Source organism: Amblyomma mixtum, chromosome 10, assembly GCF_055824585.1.
Source record: "Amblyomma mixtum isolate Tamu chromosome 10, ASM5582458v1, whole genome shotgun sequence".
Classification (NCBI taxonomy): domain Eukaryota; kingdom Metazoa; phylum Arthropoda; class Arachnida; order Ixodida; family Ixodidae; genus Amblyomma; species Amblyomma mixtum.
This window is the reverse complement of record NC_143021.1, coordinates 168,900,564-168,914,091: the sequence shown is the minus strand read 5'-3', so window position 1 is coordinate 168,914,091 and position 13,528 is coordinate 168,900,564. Positions and strand designations below refer to the sequence as shown.

General features: G+C 45.5%; 1 protein-coding gene across 4 annotated transcripts in view; it reads left to right on the top strand.

The window, feature by feature from the left end:
* Positions 1–12,909, top strand: part of Zwilch (zwilch kinetochore protein) — a 69,804-nt gene extending 56,895 nt beyond the window's left edge. For 2 of the 4 annotated variants that reach the window (XM_089565089.1, XM_089565090.1), the window contains one exon: positions 7,163–10,061. In XM_089565089.1, coding sequence (XP_089421215.1) covers positions 7,163–7,431 — 269 coding nt within the window. In that variant the 3' untranslated portion in view covers positions 7,432–10,061. Of the gene's footprint in view, positions 1–7,162; positions 10,062–11,856 lie in introns of those variants that run through there. The other 2 variants (XM_089565091.1, XM_089565088.1) reach the window with 2 other exon arrangements.
* The last annotated feature ends 619 nt before the right edge of the window (positions 12,910–13,528 follow it).

Sequence of the window (13,528 nt, the reverse complement as noted above, 5' to 3'; positions counted from 1 at the left end):
CTTCAACTGCCGAGAACCTGCTGAAGAAACCAGCCAGCAAACCCGACCAAGTTGACCGGAAGAAAGTGGCGGTCATTCCGTACATTCACGGAATCTCGCATAATATTAAGAAGATCGGTGCTAGGGCTGGTGTTAGAGTGGTTTTTAACGCTCCTGAAAAACTCTCCAGGATTTGCAAGAGAGTGAATGCGGAGGATACGGCCGTCGCTTGTTCGAAGCGGCACCAGCAGCGCTTCGTGGCCTGTAAAAAGAGCTTTGTGTACTCGATACCACTTGCCTGTGGTAAGCAGTACATTGGCCAAACTGGCAGGTGCCTTAATGAAAGGCTGAGGGAGCACGCAAGAGATGTAAAGAACAAGTCAGGTAGCAAAATGATTGACCATATTCGGAATTGCCGCAACTGCACTCCCGCGCTCGAAAAAACTTCAGTACTGCGCCGGTGCAAGACACAACTTGGAAGAGAGATAATTGAGGCCAATGAGATAGGAAAATCGGGTAACTCGTGTGTCAGCAATCCTTCAATTTTGCTCTCAAAAAAAGAAATCAGTTATCTTGCGCAGAATTAGAGCTCGAAACATGCATTCACTCGTGCGATGGTGGGATCTGTGCTGATATGATATATGTATGCTAAGTCTCTTCTTTCCCTTTTCGTGTTTGATAAGAGCAGCTGCTGTATTTAAGCAATGTTATGTCAATAAACACCTGAGTTGTTAGTAAGCGCTTGTCCTGTCTACCTCGTTCCTTTGTGTCGTGTCTTTTGCGCAAAAAACCCACAATGCTGTGAACAACGCCCGTGCCGACCGATTCTTGAGGTTGTCCTGGGTAGAGGACGTGAACGTGTTGCCCGAGAAATGAAAGAAGCATATCTGATCAGAAAAAAGAGCCTGAATGGCGTTAGCGGTCCATCCGTCTTTTTGTACAGGTCCGAAGAAGTTAAGGAAATTCCCCTGGGTTAGAACCACATGTGCGGGTGCCTTTCTGATGCTGACTGAAGCGCGCTATGCAAAAAGGCCATTTCCGAAGGCCTTGTGATGTCTGTTTTGCCGGTTTCTGCCCTTTTAATGCATTTCCGTTCCGTTTTCATCCCGTCGGACAGCATTCTGTTGTGTCACTCTGGCCCTCCACACCGGGCGTCATCGTTTCTTTCTCAGGCTCCTCGGCCACTCTTACCGCTCTCAGATAAGCGTGTGTTCTGCTGTCGTTCCCATGGCCCCTTTTGCTTTACTGTGGCGTCTTCTAGTAGAGGAACCAGCAGCAGTCAGGAGTGCATCATTGTCCTGCCCACCTTATGACCAAAAGCATGTACCAACTAGCCCAGCAACTTGCTCTAATTGAGAACCAAAATTCTGTAGCCTTTTTTCAGACTGCTGCGTTTTCCAAACTGCTGCAGGGGCCAGAAAAAAAGAGGTTGTCAGGTACGGGAACTTCAGCTGAGGGGAGAAAAACATACTGCAGTGGGATCGGTGAAGTTGACTCAGTTTGTTTATTTGTTTGCGTCTGGCGCATCTCACAAAAACTCTGCTAGTTCATTTATAAATGTGGGGGACAGTGAGATTTTGCCCCCCACCACACCAGGAGAAATTGAAGCATGTGGCCACAACGACATTGCTGTCCACCCCGTGAGAGCAGTATGTGCCATATGTGCAGCAGCACTGTGCAGCCCAGACAGGGTGACAGTGGCTCGCGTCTGTGCCACACACACTAGGGTGGATGTGTTGTCACCAACTGCAGACCTCTCTTGGTATCACCCAAGATTCCTGAGTGCATAATCAGCTATAGATTTTGGAGCTCCGTGTCAAAGAAAGACATAGTAGAAAAACAGCAGTTTGGTTTTCAGAAAGAAGAATCAGTGGAAACTGCATTGCTGGATGTTACAGATGGAAAGTCAGCTTTACACAGTGGGCATATTCTTGCGTTTTATGAAAGCATTTGATTCGATTAAACGTGACATATTATACAATATACCGTATTTACGTGCGTAATGATCACACTTTAAAAAAAATTGACGCAAATTTAGGGGTGCGATCATTACGTGGGGCAAAATTTTCAACAAAACATTTTTGAGCCCCGAAAACGCAAACAAGTTGCAGGTCAGGTTGCCCTTGTCACACAGGCGTGCTACCCGCGGGTACGCCGCTAAAGGCGGTTGTCGCGGACCGAGCTCGGCGGTCTCGGCTTACGTCGTTAAACAGGAAGGTAGAGTGCGAAAAGCGCACAAGCTGGCCTGCTTCAGGAACGTACTTTCTTCGCACTAAATCACATTCCAAGAGCAACGCATCAAAACAGGCAGTGTGTATACTGCTACGTGACGGCGCTTTTATGCAACCTTCGATCTCATCTGATGGCACAGCAACAGCGTACAACAGTAACGTCCCGCAGCGCTCAAGCTACGCGTTTTACTGCCGTCACGCCGAAAAATATCCAGACCCTGCCGCATTGTTAAAGTAGGCGACAAATTCGGAATGCTCGCAGCACCAGATTTCATGAGCTTACCGCAATGATGCCGCCCATGAGGGCAGCGGACAATGGTGCTCAGTACTCCCTAGTCATCACTAGGCCTAACTTGTTTCGTATCGAAGCCACAGTGGATGGTGCTTTTGAACTGACCAACGCTATGATGAATGGTCTACTTATGGTGCTGCCTTACGGACAACCTAACTGTTTCGTCTTTAAAGAAACATATACGATCGATTTCAGCGACGCCTTAGCAGCGGAGCTGTCGTGCAAGCAGATCGAGTCAGTCGCGCTGTGACGGCGGCAGCTGCTACGCGGCTGTGAACGTAAAACTAGCTTGTATCACAGTTATTAAGGTGGAAGCCTTTAATGCCTCATCGTTGTAAGCAGGAGTTATCGACAGAAATGTCACGCTTTTCAATTGGTTGGAGAGGAGGAATAACCGCGAACTTGGACGAGACTGCAGAGCGAGAAGAGGACAGGACGAGCGATAACCAGCAACTGAAGTTTATTGGAAAAAAGACATGTTGCAGCAAAGGTTGCATCTGCGCATAGCGTACGTAACACCGTTACATTACGAGAACTGAGGTAGTGACATGTGGAACACACGAGATAGTTAATGAATTGAATCGAAACGAACAAAAAAATAACAATGAAATGCTCCTCACAGGTTTAACAGAAACCGGGTCTCTTTATCTAAAAGCGCCACAGAAGGCTCACTCACACACATATCGAGCCCAAGTTTGCGCTTGTGTGCTGCTTCTAAAGTCTCCCTTTCAAGCCTCGACCTGCCCCTTCTGATGATAGTGGCTTTGTTCAGCTGTGGGTAGCAGCCATCTACATTCCCTGCAGTGTCTCGGCAGATTAGCGCCCTTATCGGGTTTTAAGGAGCGGTAGTGCTGTCGCAGCCTATTGTTGAGACATTGACCCGTCTGGCCAACGTATACTCTGCCGCATCGCAGCGGGAACTGGTGTGCCACATCAGTGGCACAGTTGACATGTTGGTGTTCATGCTTCGTCGTGCACGCGACCGTGCGCCTGCCTTCCGTTGCGTACGCTGTGCGCAGATGCAACCTTTGCTGCAACATGTCTTTTTTCCAAGAAACTTCAGTTGCTGGTTACCACTCGTCCTGTCCTCTTCTCGCTCTGCAGTCTCGTCCAAGTTCGCGGTTATTCCTCCTCTCCAACATGTCAGACCAACTGGCCCAAAGCTTCCCCTTGTTGAACCTTATTTTTCAATTGGTTGAAATGGTCGTGACGCCACAGTGCGCGAATTTCAGACGGGGCCAATTGTACTTTTTTATTTATTTATTTATTTATTTATTGGGGAATACTGTAGCCCTCACTTGAGGGCCATAACAGGAGAGGTTTTATTTTAATTACCGAGGAACAAAAACGTCAGGCACCAACAAGACACAAAAAAAAACATAATCAAAACACGAATACTTAACAACTTAACAAACAAGGATGAGGGAAATCATAACAACGGCATGATCAGTTGTCGATTCCCCTGTTGCCTGTAATATAATTCCAAAAGGTTCTCAAACTCTTTGACATTTTGAGCTGTGACAGTGAATTCTGCAAGACCATTCCACATATTAATACATGAGGGGAAAAAAGAGTTTTAAAAGCACATAGGTGGGCTCTGTACGGCCGTATTGCGGCACTGTGGTTTAAACGCGCACTTTGTTTTAGAGGGGGGTGAATATATGTTTCTTTGTTTATTTATGCTAGTAACCATGCACCCAATTAAAGGGATTGTATAGTGATGCTCCAACTAAGTGGGAGTGAGTTTAGTTAATTGCTTAATTAACCAACTAGCCGAATTAAGCTCTCTAGTCACACCAGATAAATAAATAAAACCGAGAAGGAATTTGGTACAGTTTGGGAATCAAACCAGGGTCTCCGGAGTGGAGACGAGCACAGTAACCACTCCGCCATGCCAGCTGGACGGTTTGGAATGAACAAAGGCACGTCCAGTGAATACGGCGTCTTCCTTCACTCCCATTTTCCTCCCTTCCCTTACGGCGAGGTTCAGGTGTCCACCGAGATATGCGAGACAGATACATTTCCTTTCCACAAAAACTAATTTACCCACAAGCAAGGCGTAGAGCCGAACGGGCGATGGCTTTCTGTGGACTCCCTGGCAGCGTTGCAAGACGCTGTCGCGTTCCACACTTAGAGGCGAAGCTTAACATCGTAACCACACATCAGTGACACTAGCAGCAACACCACGATTAAGGCTTTCGCCTCTCCGCACTTTAGGTCAACAAAGCGCCCCACTGAATTTTTACTCCTACCAGCAACTCGGAAGATTCATTTCTGATGTTCCCGTATCCCAGGGCTTATTATTTACGAGAACAAGAAAGTTTAGCCGGATCACCGCGTCACTTCGTTTGCCGTACCCCAAACCAGAACGGTGGAGAGCCTTGTGACAACGGGGAACCGTGATTCGAGATAACCGCAGTTAAGTTTGGTATCCACGATTAAGCATAACCGCATTTAGACTGCCCGTGTGACTGTAGGTCAGCCAACAGGCGGCTGCCGCTGCAAGATAGTCATCTGCACTTGCCATCTGTCAGACAGATGGCAAGTATGATTATCGTTGGCTAGACTCAACATCATTGACAAATTGCAGCGGCAAGTTTGGGGTGCAATTATTACGCGGGGAATAAAAAAAAATTGAATTTTGCCAACAAAATTCGGGGGTGCAATCATTACACGAGTGTGATCATTATGCGAGTAAATACGGTACTTCATAACTATGGCATTTACAGTCATGCTTGACTTACTTAAAAGTTGTTTGCTAAGCCTTTGTTGGTTTGTAAACATTGACAAATTGACATCAACTTCCAAGCTGATACATTATGGTTTGCCACAGGGTTTAATCTTGGGGCCTCTTTTTTTATTTTATACGATAATGACATTGTTTATATACCATGAACACCTGATATTACTTTGTACGCTAATGACGCCAATATTTTTGTTCAAGGCTCCTACATAATGCGCGTATTAAACTGTGCAAATACAAGGGTTGGCCAGCGATTTAACTGGTTATCTCAGAATCAGCTAGTACTGAACGAAAGTTTGACAAATCCAATGACAAATGACAAATCCATTGCAGTCTGTAGCAGTAGGGGAAATTGGTCACCAGAATTTTTTGGAGATCTAGCAACGTAATTGGGCAGTGAGACATCATAATACCATACAAATGCGTGTAAGGGCCGCACCCTGTTTTCCAAAAGGAAACATTAAAAAAAAAAAGATCTGCGCACCAAAAGTTTCCACGACCCAGGCGGGAATAGGCCTCTAAATGTACGTGCTATGGCCTTCGTGATCAGCTCCGGCTGCGATCAACAGGGCGCTTGATCGCGGAGGACACACACACGCACAGGAGCTTCCAAGTGCTGTCCATAGATGGCGCCTGAGATCGCGGTCATCAAGAGTCGAAATACTCCGCTAGCGACGACTGACCGCAGAATAAATGCCGCTTATTCCCTGACTGATGCGTTTTTACTTTTTTTTTTTTCACACCATGTGTATGGGCCACACCCCGAAAATTGGCCCCCAAGTCTGGAAAAAAAAAAGTGCGGCCCTTACACGCGTTTATACGGTATTTCTCTTTATCTAGTGCTATTTGGTTTTTAGGATCTAGGATCAGAGCAGAAATTTTATGTGCAAAGATGTCAGAACCATCATTTTACCGTATAAACGCGTGTAAGGGCTGCACTTTTTTTTCGAGATTCGGGGGCCAATTTTTGGGGTGCGGCCCATACACGTGACGTACGAAAAAAAAATTTTTTTTTTAAGCAAAAACACACCAATCAGGGAATGAGCGGCATTTATTCTACGTTCAATCGTCACTCGCGGAGTATTTCGACTCCGAGCTGGTGCTGTGCCCTGGTGCACGCTCATCCCAAAGAAGCCGCGCAGCATGTCCGCTGTCAACGCGTAGCCGTTGCTCCGCATTTCCATCCCATAGCAGAGCAGCTCTTCTTCCAGTTCGGGAAACTCGCACGGCTCGCCTCGGAAAGCGCGCTTTTTGCAGCTTGTGTTTCTCAATGCACCCTTTTGATAGCACGATCATCGGACGCACTTCTCGGCCACGTCGAATTCCCTGTCCGCCGCACGCTTGCCGCGTTCGAGAGCTAACTCCCAGCCGTGTAGCTGATAACATGCTTGCCCACCGTGCTAAAGCTACATTACTCGATGGCAGCACGCGAAAGCCACAACTACGGAGAACGCGCTTACACGCCATAAAAGGCTGGAGCTGGCGATACTGATGCCGATGTAGATAGCAGGATGACGCGAGGAAAAAAAAAAAAATTGACGATGATGATGGCTGCGGCCTCGCGCGCCATCCATGGACGGTTTTTGGAAGCTCTTGTACGCGTGCTTGGCCTCTACGATCAAGCGCTCCGCGATCGAGCGCGCCGTTGTTCGCAGCCGGAGCCGGTCGCGGAGGCCACGGTGCGTGCATTTAAAAGGCTATACCTGCCTGGGTCATGGAAAGTTCGGGTGCGGCCCTTACACGAATTTATTTTTTTTTAAACATTTCCTTGGGGAAAACAGGGTGCGGCCCATACACGGGTGCAGCCCTTACACGCGTTTATATGGTAGTTATATTTTGAGCTGCAGTGTAGAACGACTAATCCGAGGGTTTTCCCAACAGCCATCAGTGCGAAGCAGTGCATGCATTCCTCCACAGGACTCTCCAAAGAGAGGGCCACAGACTGTGCACGTCAGAGGCGCTGCTGTGAAAAGTGTCGAATGAAAATGAAAGCATATCAACAACTGACGCACCATCTGCACGGGAGAAACTGGGGGGTAGTTATGCCTGTTCTTGTTTGCACCGACACCACTCAGAGTAAGTTAAACAGCCTGATGATCAGATATTCCAGAAAATATGTGGCCACAAAGAAAAGGCCTAGAAGTGATTTCGTGCTTTCCTGTATTCTAGTAAAGCCTTACTTGTGAGAAGTGAATGTTAGGTCTAACACTGCTTGACGCATCTCACCATTGCAATTGTTAAGTGACATGGTTGCCCAGTCTATGTTAGGCAGATTGGAATCTCCAGACAGGAGTCATCAGGTTTGGCATGCATGATTAGGTATTCCTTTTAATTCTTCCAAAACAACAATGCTGGAATTTGGAGGCCTGTACAAAGCTAGAAAGGGTACTCCGTGACCCTTAAGGACCAGTGGTTTTCCTTAAGGAGTGGATTCCAAGAGAAGGCAAACGTAGCAGGGGACGGCAGAAAGTTAGGTGGGCGGATGAGATTAAGAAGTTTGCGGAGATAGGGTGGCTGCAACTGACAAAGGACAGGGTTAAGTGGAGAGACATGGGAGAGGCCCTGCAGTGGGTGTAGTCAGGCTGATGATGATGATGACTAAAAAAATCTTCTTGTCCTGATCGAATTCCCAGTGCTTTTCTGATGGGGTGCAGGTAGCTAAGTATCTCTATGTTTTTTCAAATCACTGCTTGAATGTCAAATTCTGAAGGGCTGGAGGACCGCCAGAGTCAAGCAACTTCACAAAAATGGGAAGAAAAACCTCATTGTTCATTACTGTCCGGTTTCACTAACTTCTACAGTTTGCAAAATGCTCGAGCATATTGTACATAAACACATTTCACAACATTTAGATAAAAATTATGGGTTGTCTGAATTTCAACATGGATTTGGGAGAGGCTGTGCAACATGCACACAGTTAGTGAGAACAGTGCATGGTTTTGCTACATCAATAAATAACGGTAACCAAACAGACACTATTTTCATGGATTTTTCCACAGCATTTGACAAAGGTTCTCACCAAAAGCTATTCTTCAAATTGGATAGATTGCTTTCAGCTCATAGAGTACACCTGCCTACATTCACGATCGGTGCCACCAATTTGTTGTATTCAGTAATGAACACTCTAATGCACTTTTGGTTGCCTCTGGCATTCCCCCTTTTATTTATAGTGTATATTAACAGTATAGTGCTAGAGCTGACGACTGTGTTCTTTATTTTGAACTTAACCGATGAAGTAGATTTAAATAAGGCGTTCGGTAAAGTTATCGCTTGGCCTAGCAAATGCCTGTAAATTTTCAAAAAAACTGTGTATATATGAAACTAACTCGCAAAAAAAAATACCCAGTACTCCCAACCAAAACATTTTTTTTTTGTATTCTTAATCTCAACTGTCGGCATTTTCTTTAGCTTTTGTTGCGCTCTATTGCTGTTGTTTTTTGTTTTTATTTGTCTTCTTTCTGTACTTCAAACATGGTGTCTGTATATTAATTCTCTCTCTTGTCTGCACCTTTGATTTTGAACAAATTGCCATCAAAGTGATTCGTGTCCCCCCCCCCCCACTATGTAATACCCTCCCTAGAGGGCCTTTAGGGTATTTGAATAAATAAATGAATGAATAAATATTAAAGGAGGTGTATAAGTATTTAGGGCTTGGGATCACAAATAATCTTAACTGGAATAAACGTAGATTATGGGGTGGCCAATGCTAATGTGAAATTGTTTTTTCTTTGAAGGACCTTTTAACTTTCCAATTCTAGTGTTCATCGTGCTTCCATTGTGCTTCCAATACTAGATTATGCTGCCATCATTTGGGACCCGCACATGCTGTAAAATTGAAAGTGTGCAAAAGAGAGCCGTTTCCTTTGTAGGCAGCACCTTTTCGGAAAGCATCTGCATGAGCATCAGTAACAAGAGCAGGTTTAGTTTCGTTAGTTAATAGAAATTGTGCGTCGCGTCTTAAATTTTTGTATCAATGCCTTGTGACCTCGAGCGTCCCTAGAGCTTGGAAAAACGCTAACATTATCTTAATTCATAGGAAAGGAGACGTCAAGGACTTGAAGATTTGCAGACCGATCAGCTTACTGTCCGTTGTCTACTATATATTTACTAAGGTAATCACAAATAGGATCAAGACAACCTTGGACTTTAGTCAACCAAATGATCAGGCAGGCTTTCGTAAAGGATACTCGACAATAGATCACATTCACACTATCAATGAGGCGATAGAGAAATGCGCAGAATATAACCAACCCCTATATATAGCCTTCATTGATTACGAGAAAGCATTTGACTCAGTGGAAACCTCAGCTGTCATGCAGGCATTGCGGAATCAGGGTGTGGAGGAGTGTTATGTGAAAATATTGGAAGATATTTATAACGGCTGCATAGCTACCATAGTTCTCCATAAAGTCAGCAATAAAATTCCAATAAGGAAGGGTGTCAGGCAGGGAGACACGATCTTGCCTATGCTCTTCACTGCCTGCTTACAGGAGGTATTCCATGTATGATGATGAATTAACGGACATTGCAAAGTGGATTTCGCAAACATTTCTTTTGCGTTAGGGTAGGCCACAAGGCAGCACCATAATCTGACAATAACCCCTTTGTCGCACCAAGAATAACAGCTTTAAGTACTCATTTTTCCCAAGAACTGTCACTAGCTGGAATTAACTTACAAACAGTGAAGTTCTTCAGCCATTCATGAAATGGTTTGAATGTCATCTGGAGGTCTCTAAGTTTTTATCATCACATATTTTACTATGTTCTTTTATTCTTTATTGCACTGTTGAAACATGCTGTTGTTTTTTTTTCATCATCATCGTCATTTTATTTCGTGAAACGAATACATCACAACTTGAATGGACCCACAGCCAGCTCGGCTAGTGAAGCTATTCACCAAGGCAATGGCAGACATTCAAACTGCATGTACAAAAGGAGGTGAGATACTACAATCGCGGCATTGCAAATATGTAAAGCGCGTACATATTCTGAAAAAAATGCATATTCTGAAATGTTCAAAACCAAACACAAATGCATTTAGTCCCACAGCTCTGGACAAACAAGAAAAATGTTTTTCAATAAGACCGAAAAATTATGCTTGAGTTTGATGTCATCTGGAATCTCATCCCCCTCCCTAGAAATGTATTTTATTTTTTTCATGTATTCCCACCTTGCTAAAATCCCTCCACGGGATGGCAGTATGTATAAATAAATAAAATAAATAAACACGGCTAATTGAAGCTTTTATGGTTTTTCCCTCATATTAGTTAGGTCTTTGGAGACAGGTGGATGTGGTATTTTTAGACTTGTGCATTTGTTTGCGTCTCACATTCTAAGGTTCTCTACAAATTGGTCAGACTTCCTAAGGAGATAACAAATTGGTTAGGGGATTATTTGTTGTGCCGTCTCTCCGACTCAACCCAGGTGCAGTTCTGCCTTCAGTGCTCTTTTTACTTTTCTCAATGATCTCACACAGAGCAATACCGATGTCGTATGTTTGCAGACGACTGCATAAGGTCCCCCGAGGATCAACAGGCTCTGGACAGTGTACTTGTGCTTGGTGCAAGACATGGACTAGGAAAGAACTTTGACCTCCGTAATTCCATAGTAAAGAAGGTAGTGAGTTTAAATGTCTTGGTGTAGAAGACCTAGAGTGGGAAGAACATGTAAAGCCTCCTTGAGACAAACGTTGAATGCCCTTGCATGGAGCTCACTAGTGTGACCGGTGCTCGAGCATTGCTGGTTCCCAGTTTAAGTTAGAAAGACAACACAAAGCAGCCAGGTGTATTTACAACAAATACAATTGCTGCACTTCTGGCAGTGGCCGGTTTACCCACAGTTGGTGAAACTTTTTCCTCAACGGATTGACAGTAGCTCTCTCTCTCTCAGGAATGAGAGCTACCAGGCACAAACACGAGAGAGGAGCGTATATGTTCCACATTGCGTTACTTGAACTGTCTTCCCCAGTTGTGCCTCATTTGTGTACACTGTTGTTTTCTGGTTCCTGCAGACATGCATTTTCATTCCTTGGGTATTTGAAAATAAATAGGTCCAGACCACAAGAATGAAAGAGTACTATTTGTCAGGAGATTGGCAGTTGAGCGATGCCCCTCAGGAGAACAGCTGTGGGGCGGAAACGAGGATAGCGCAGTGACCCATCAGAAGGAAAATGTCAGGTGTAACGTTAAGGGATAGCCAGAGAGCAGGTTGGGATGAAGCGCAAGTAGCCAAAATAAGGAATGGGCATGCATTGCACAGGCAAGACTGGTCCTTATGGGTAGCGCTTTGTACATTTCAGAGTGTTTGTTTTCCAGAATATGTGCAACTAGGGGAAGCTCTGGGCCCCTTTCAGAATATGTACGCGCTTTACATATTTGCAATGCCGCGATTGTCGTATCTCACCTCCTTTTGTACATGCAGTTTGAATGTTTGCCATTGCCTTGGTGAACAGCTTCACTAGCCGAGCTGGCTGTGGGTCCATGCAAGTTGTGATGTATTCGTTTCAGCGAAATAAAATGACGACGATGATGATCACTGAAGCGGACATAGGCTCTTGTGGTTGGGTGGATGGAAGCGTGTCGAGGGGAATGAGTGGGCGTCATTCTGTGCAGAGCCAGTGTGCCACTTCCGGGATCCGGATTACTACTGCACCATCATTTCCAACACGCAAGACAAGCTGCGGTTGTGAGACAACTGTCGTTCGGATCATGGCCATGATCCGAACAAGTACGACGACAGCGACTGCGAAAAGGCCTACGGCGAGGAAGGCCTCGGGGCCATGGCCGCAGCCCAGCTGCTGCTCTGGAAGCTGCTGCGGCTCATCATCGACCATTCCCGAAACTTGGCACAGTTCTGGTGAGGGGGAGAGCCTCCTCAGACCTCATTTCCAAAGCTGTGCACAAACTGTTGCGGAGGTTCTGTTCAGGCCTACAGGGTGCTGGCCACTGAGTATCATTGCACCAGTGCTGTAGGTCAAAAATTGTCCCTTCATTTGTAACGGTTTTGTCCAGCCATTCGAGCAGTGCATTCTGTGACGAGAATGCTGAGGCTGGACAAGTGGTGCGTGCAGCCCCTGTGGGATGCTGTGTGAACACGGTCAGTGGTGGAACTGCTGCGCCAATTGCGCCAAACTGCGCCAAATGGGAAATCCTGCTACATGCTGCTACAAAATCGGTTTTTTGCCTACTTTTGCGCCACGCCTGCGCCGAAATATCTCTGAATAACTCCAATAACTCTGCCGAGAACGAAACCGAAACTCATTTCCGTGAAACCAAAACTGATGTCTGCCGGCAACACTTCCGGCAACGCATCTGCCGGCAGCCACATCGCCATCGCTGCTTTGCAACCGAAGGTGAACAAAGGGACCACTGTCAGCGCTCTGCCTGTGTGAATGGACACTTCACGTCTTCGATGTCTTTGTCAAAGCTGAAAGGCAACAAAACTTATGACTAACTTATATCGGGCAGAAAATCCAGCTGTCATTCCTGTGACACAAGGATTAATCAGAGCGGTGAAAGGGTCGCGGAAGCGTCAGCTGCAACGGTTGGAGGCGGATGCAGGAGAAGAGACCCGTGCAAAACAAGCGAAACAAGACTGTGATGTACAGGACAAAGACACCCAGAAGAGAGGTCAGAATGAAGAGAAGGTCCCATAATACAACATTTTGGGCGAGTTGGTTACCTACATTCATTATTACAGCGCAAAGACGGCACAGAACAAGAAGGGGACACAACAGCGCAGAAGCAGGGACATGGCAGAAGCATGTCGCAAGATACTTGCAACAGAAACTCAACGTTTTAACGATCGATGACCCTTTTAGAATAAGAAATTCTGACGAAGTAATCACCTTCCTAAAAGGAAGGGATCACGATAAAAAGCTGCAGGGATTTTCAGTCGACGTAAAAGACTTATATTACACAATTCCCCAGGCGGAAATCTTGTCAGCTGTGAACAAGCACATCGAAAAGCATGGCGTTATAGCCTTCCAAAACGAGTGCGGAATTTCCGCCGATGCCTTCCTAGAATTGTTATCGTTTTATCTTAGTTCGACTTTTGTAGAATGGAATGGGGATATGTACATTCAGAAAGACGGGATATGTATTGGTTCGTGCCTAGCCCCGGTTCTTAGCGATATGTTTTTGGCCTTGCGTGACAAAACACTGCAAGATCGTTTGGAAGGGTTCGGTGTGTGCCGCATTTTTAGATTTGTTGACGATTACTTTGTGTTAGTACAGAATGACAACCTCAGTTTTGAGCAGCAGTTCTTAAAGATTCATTCAGTGT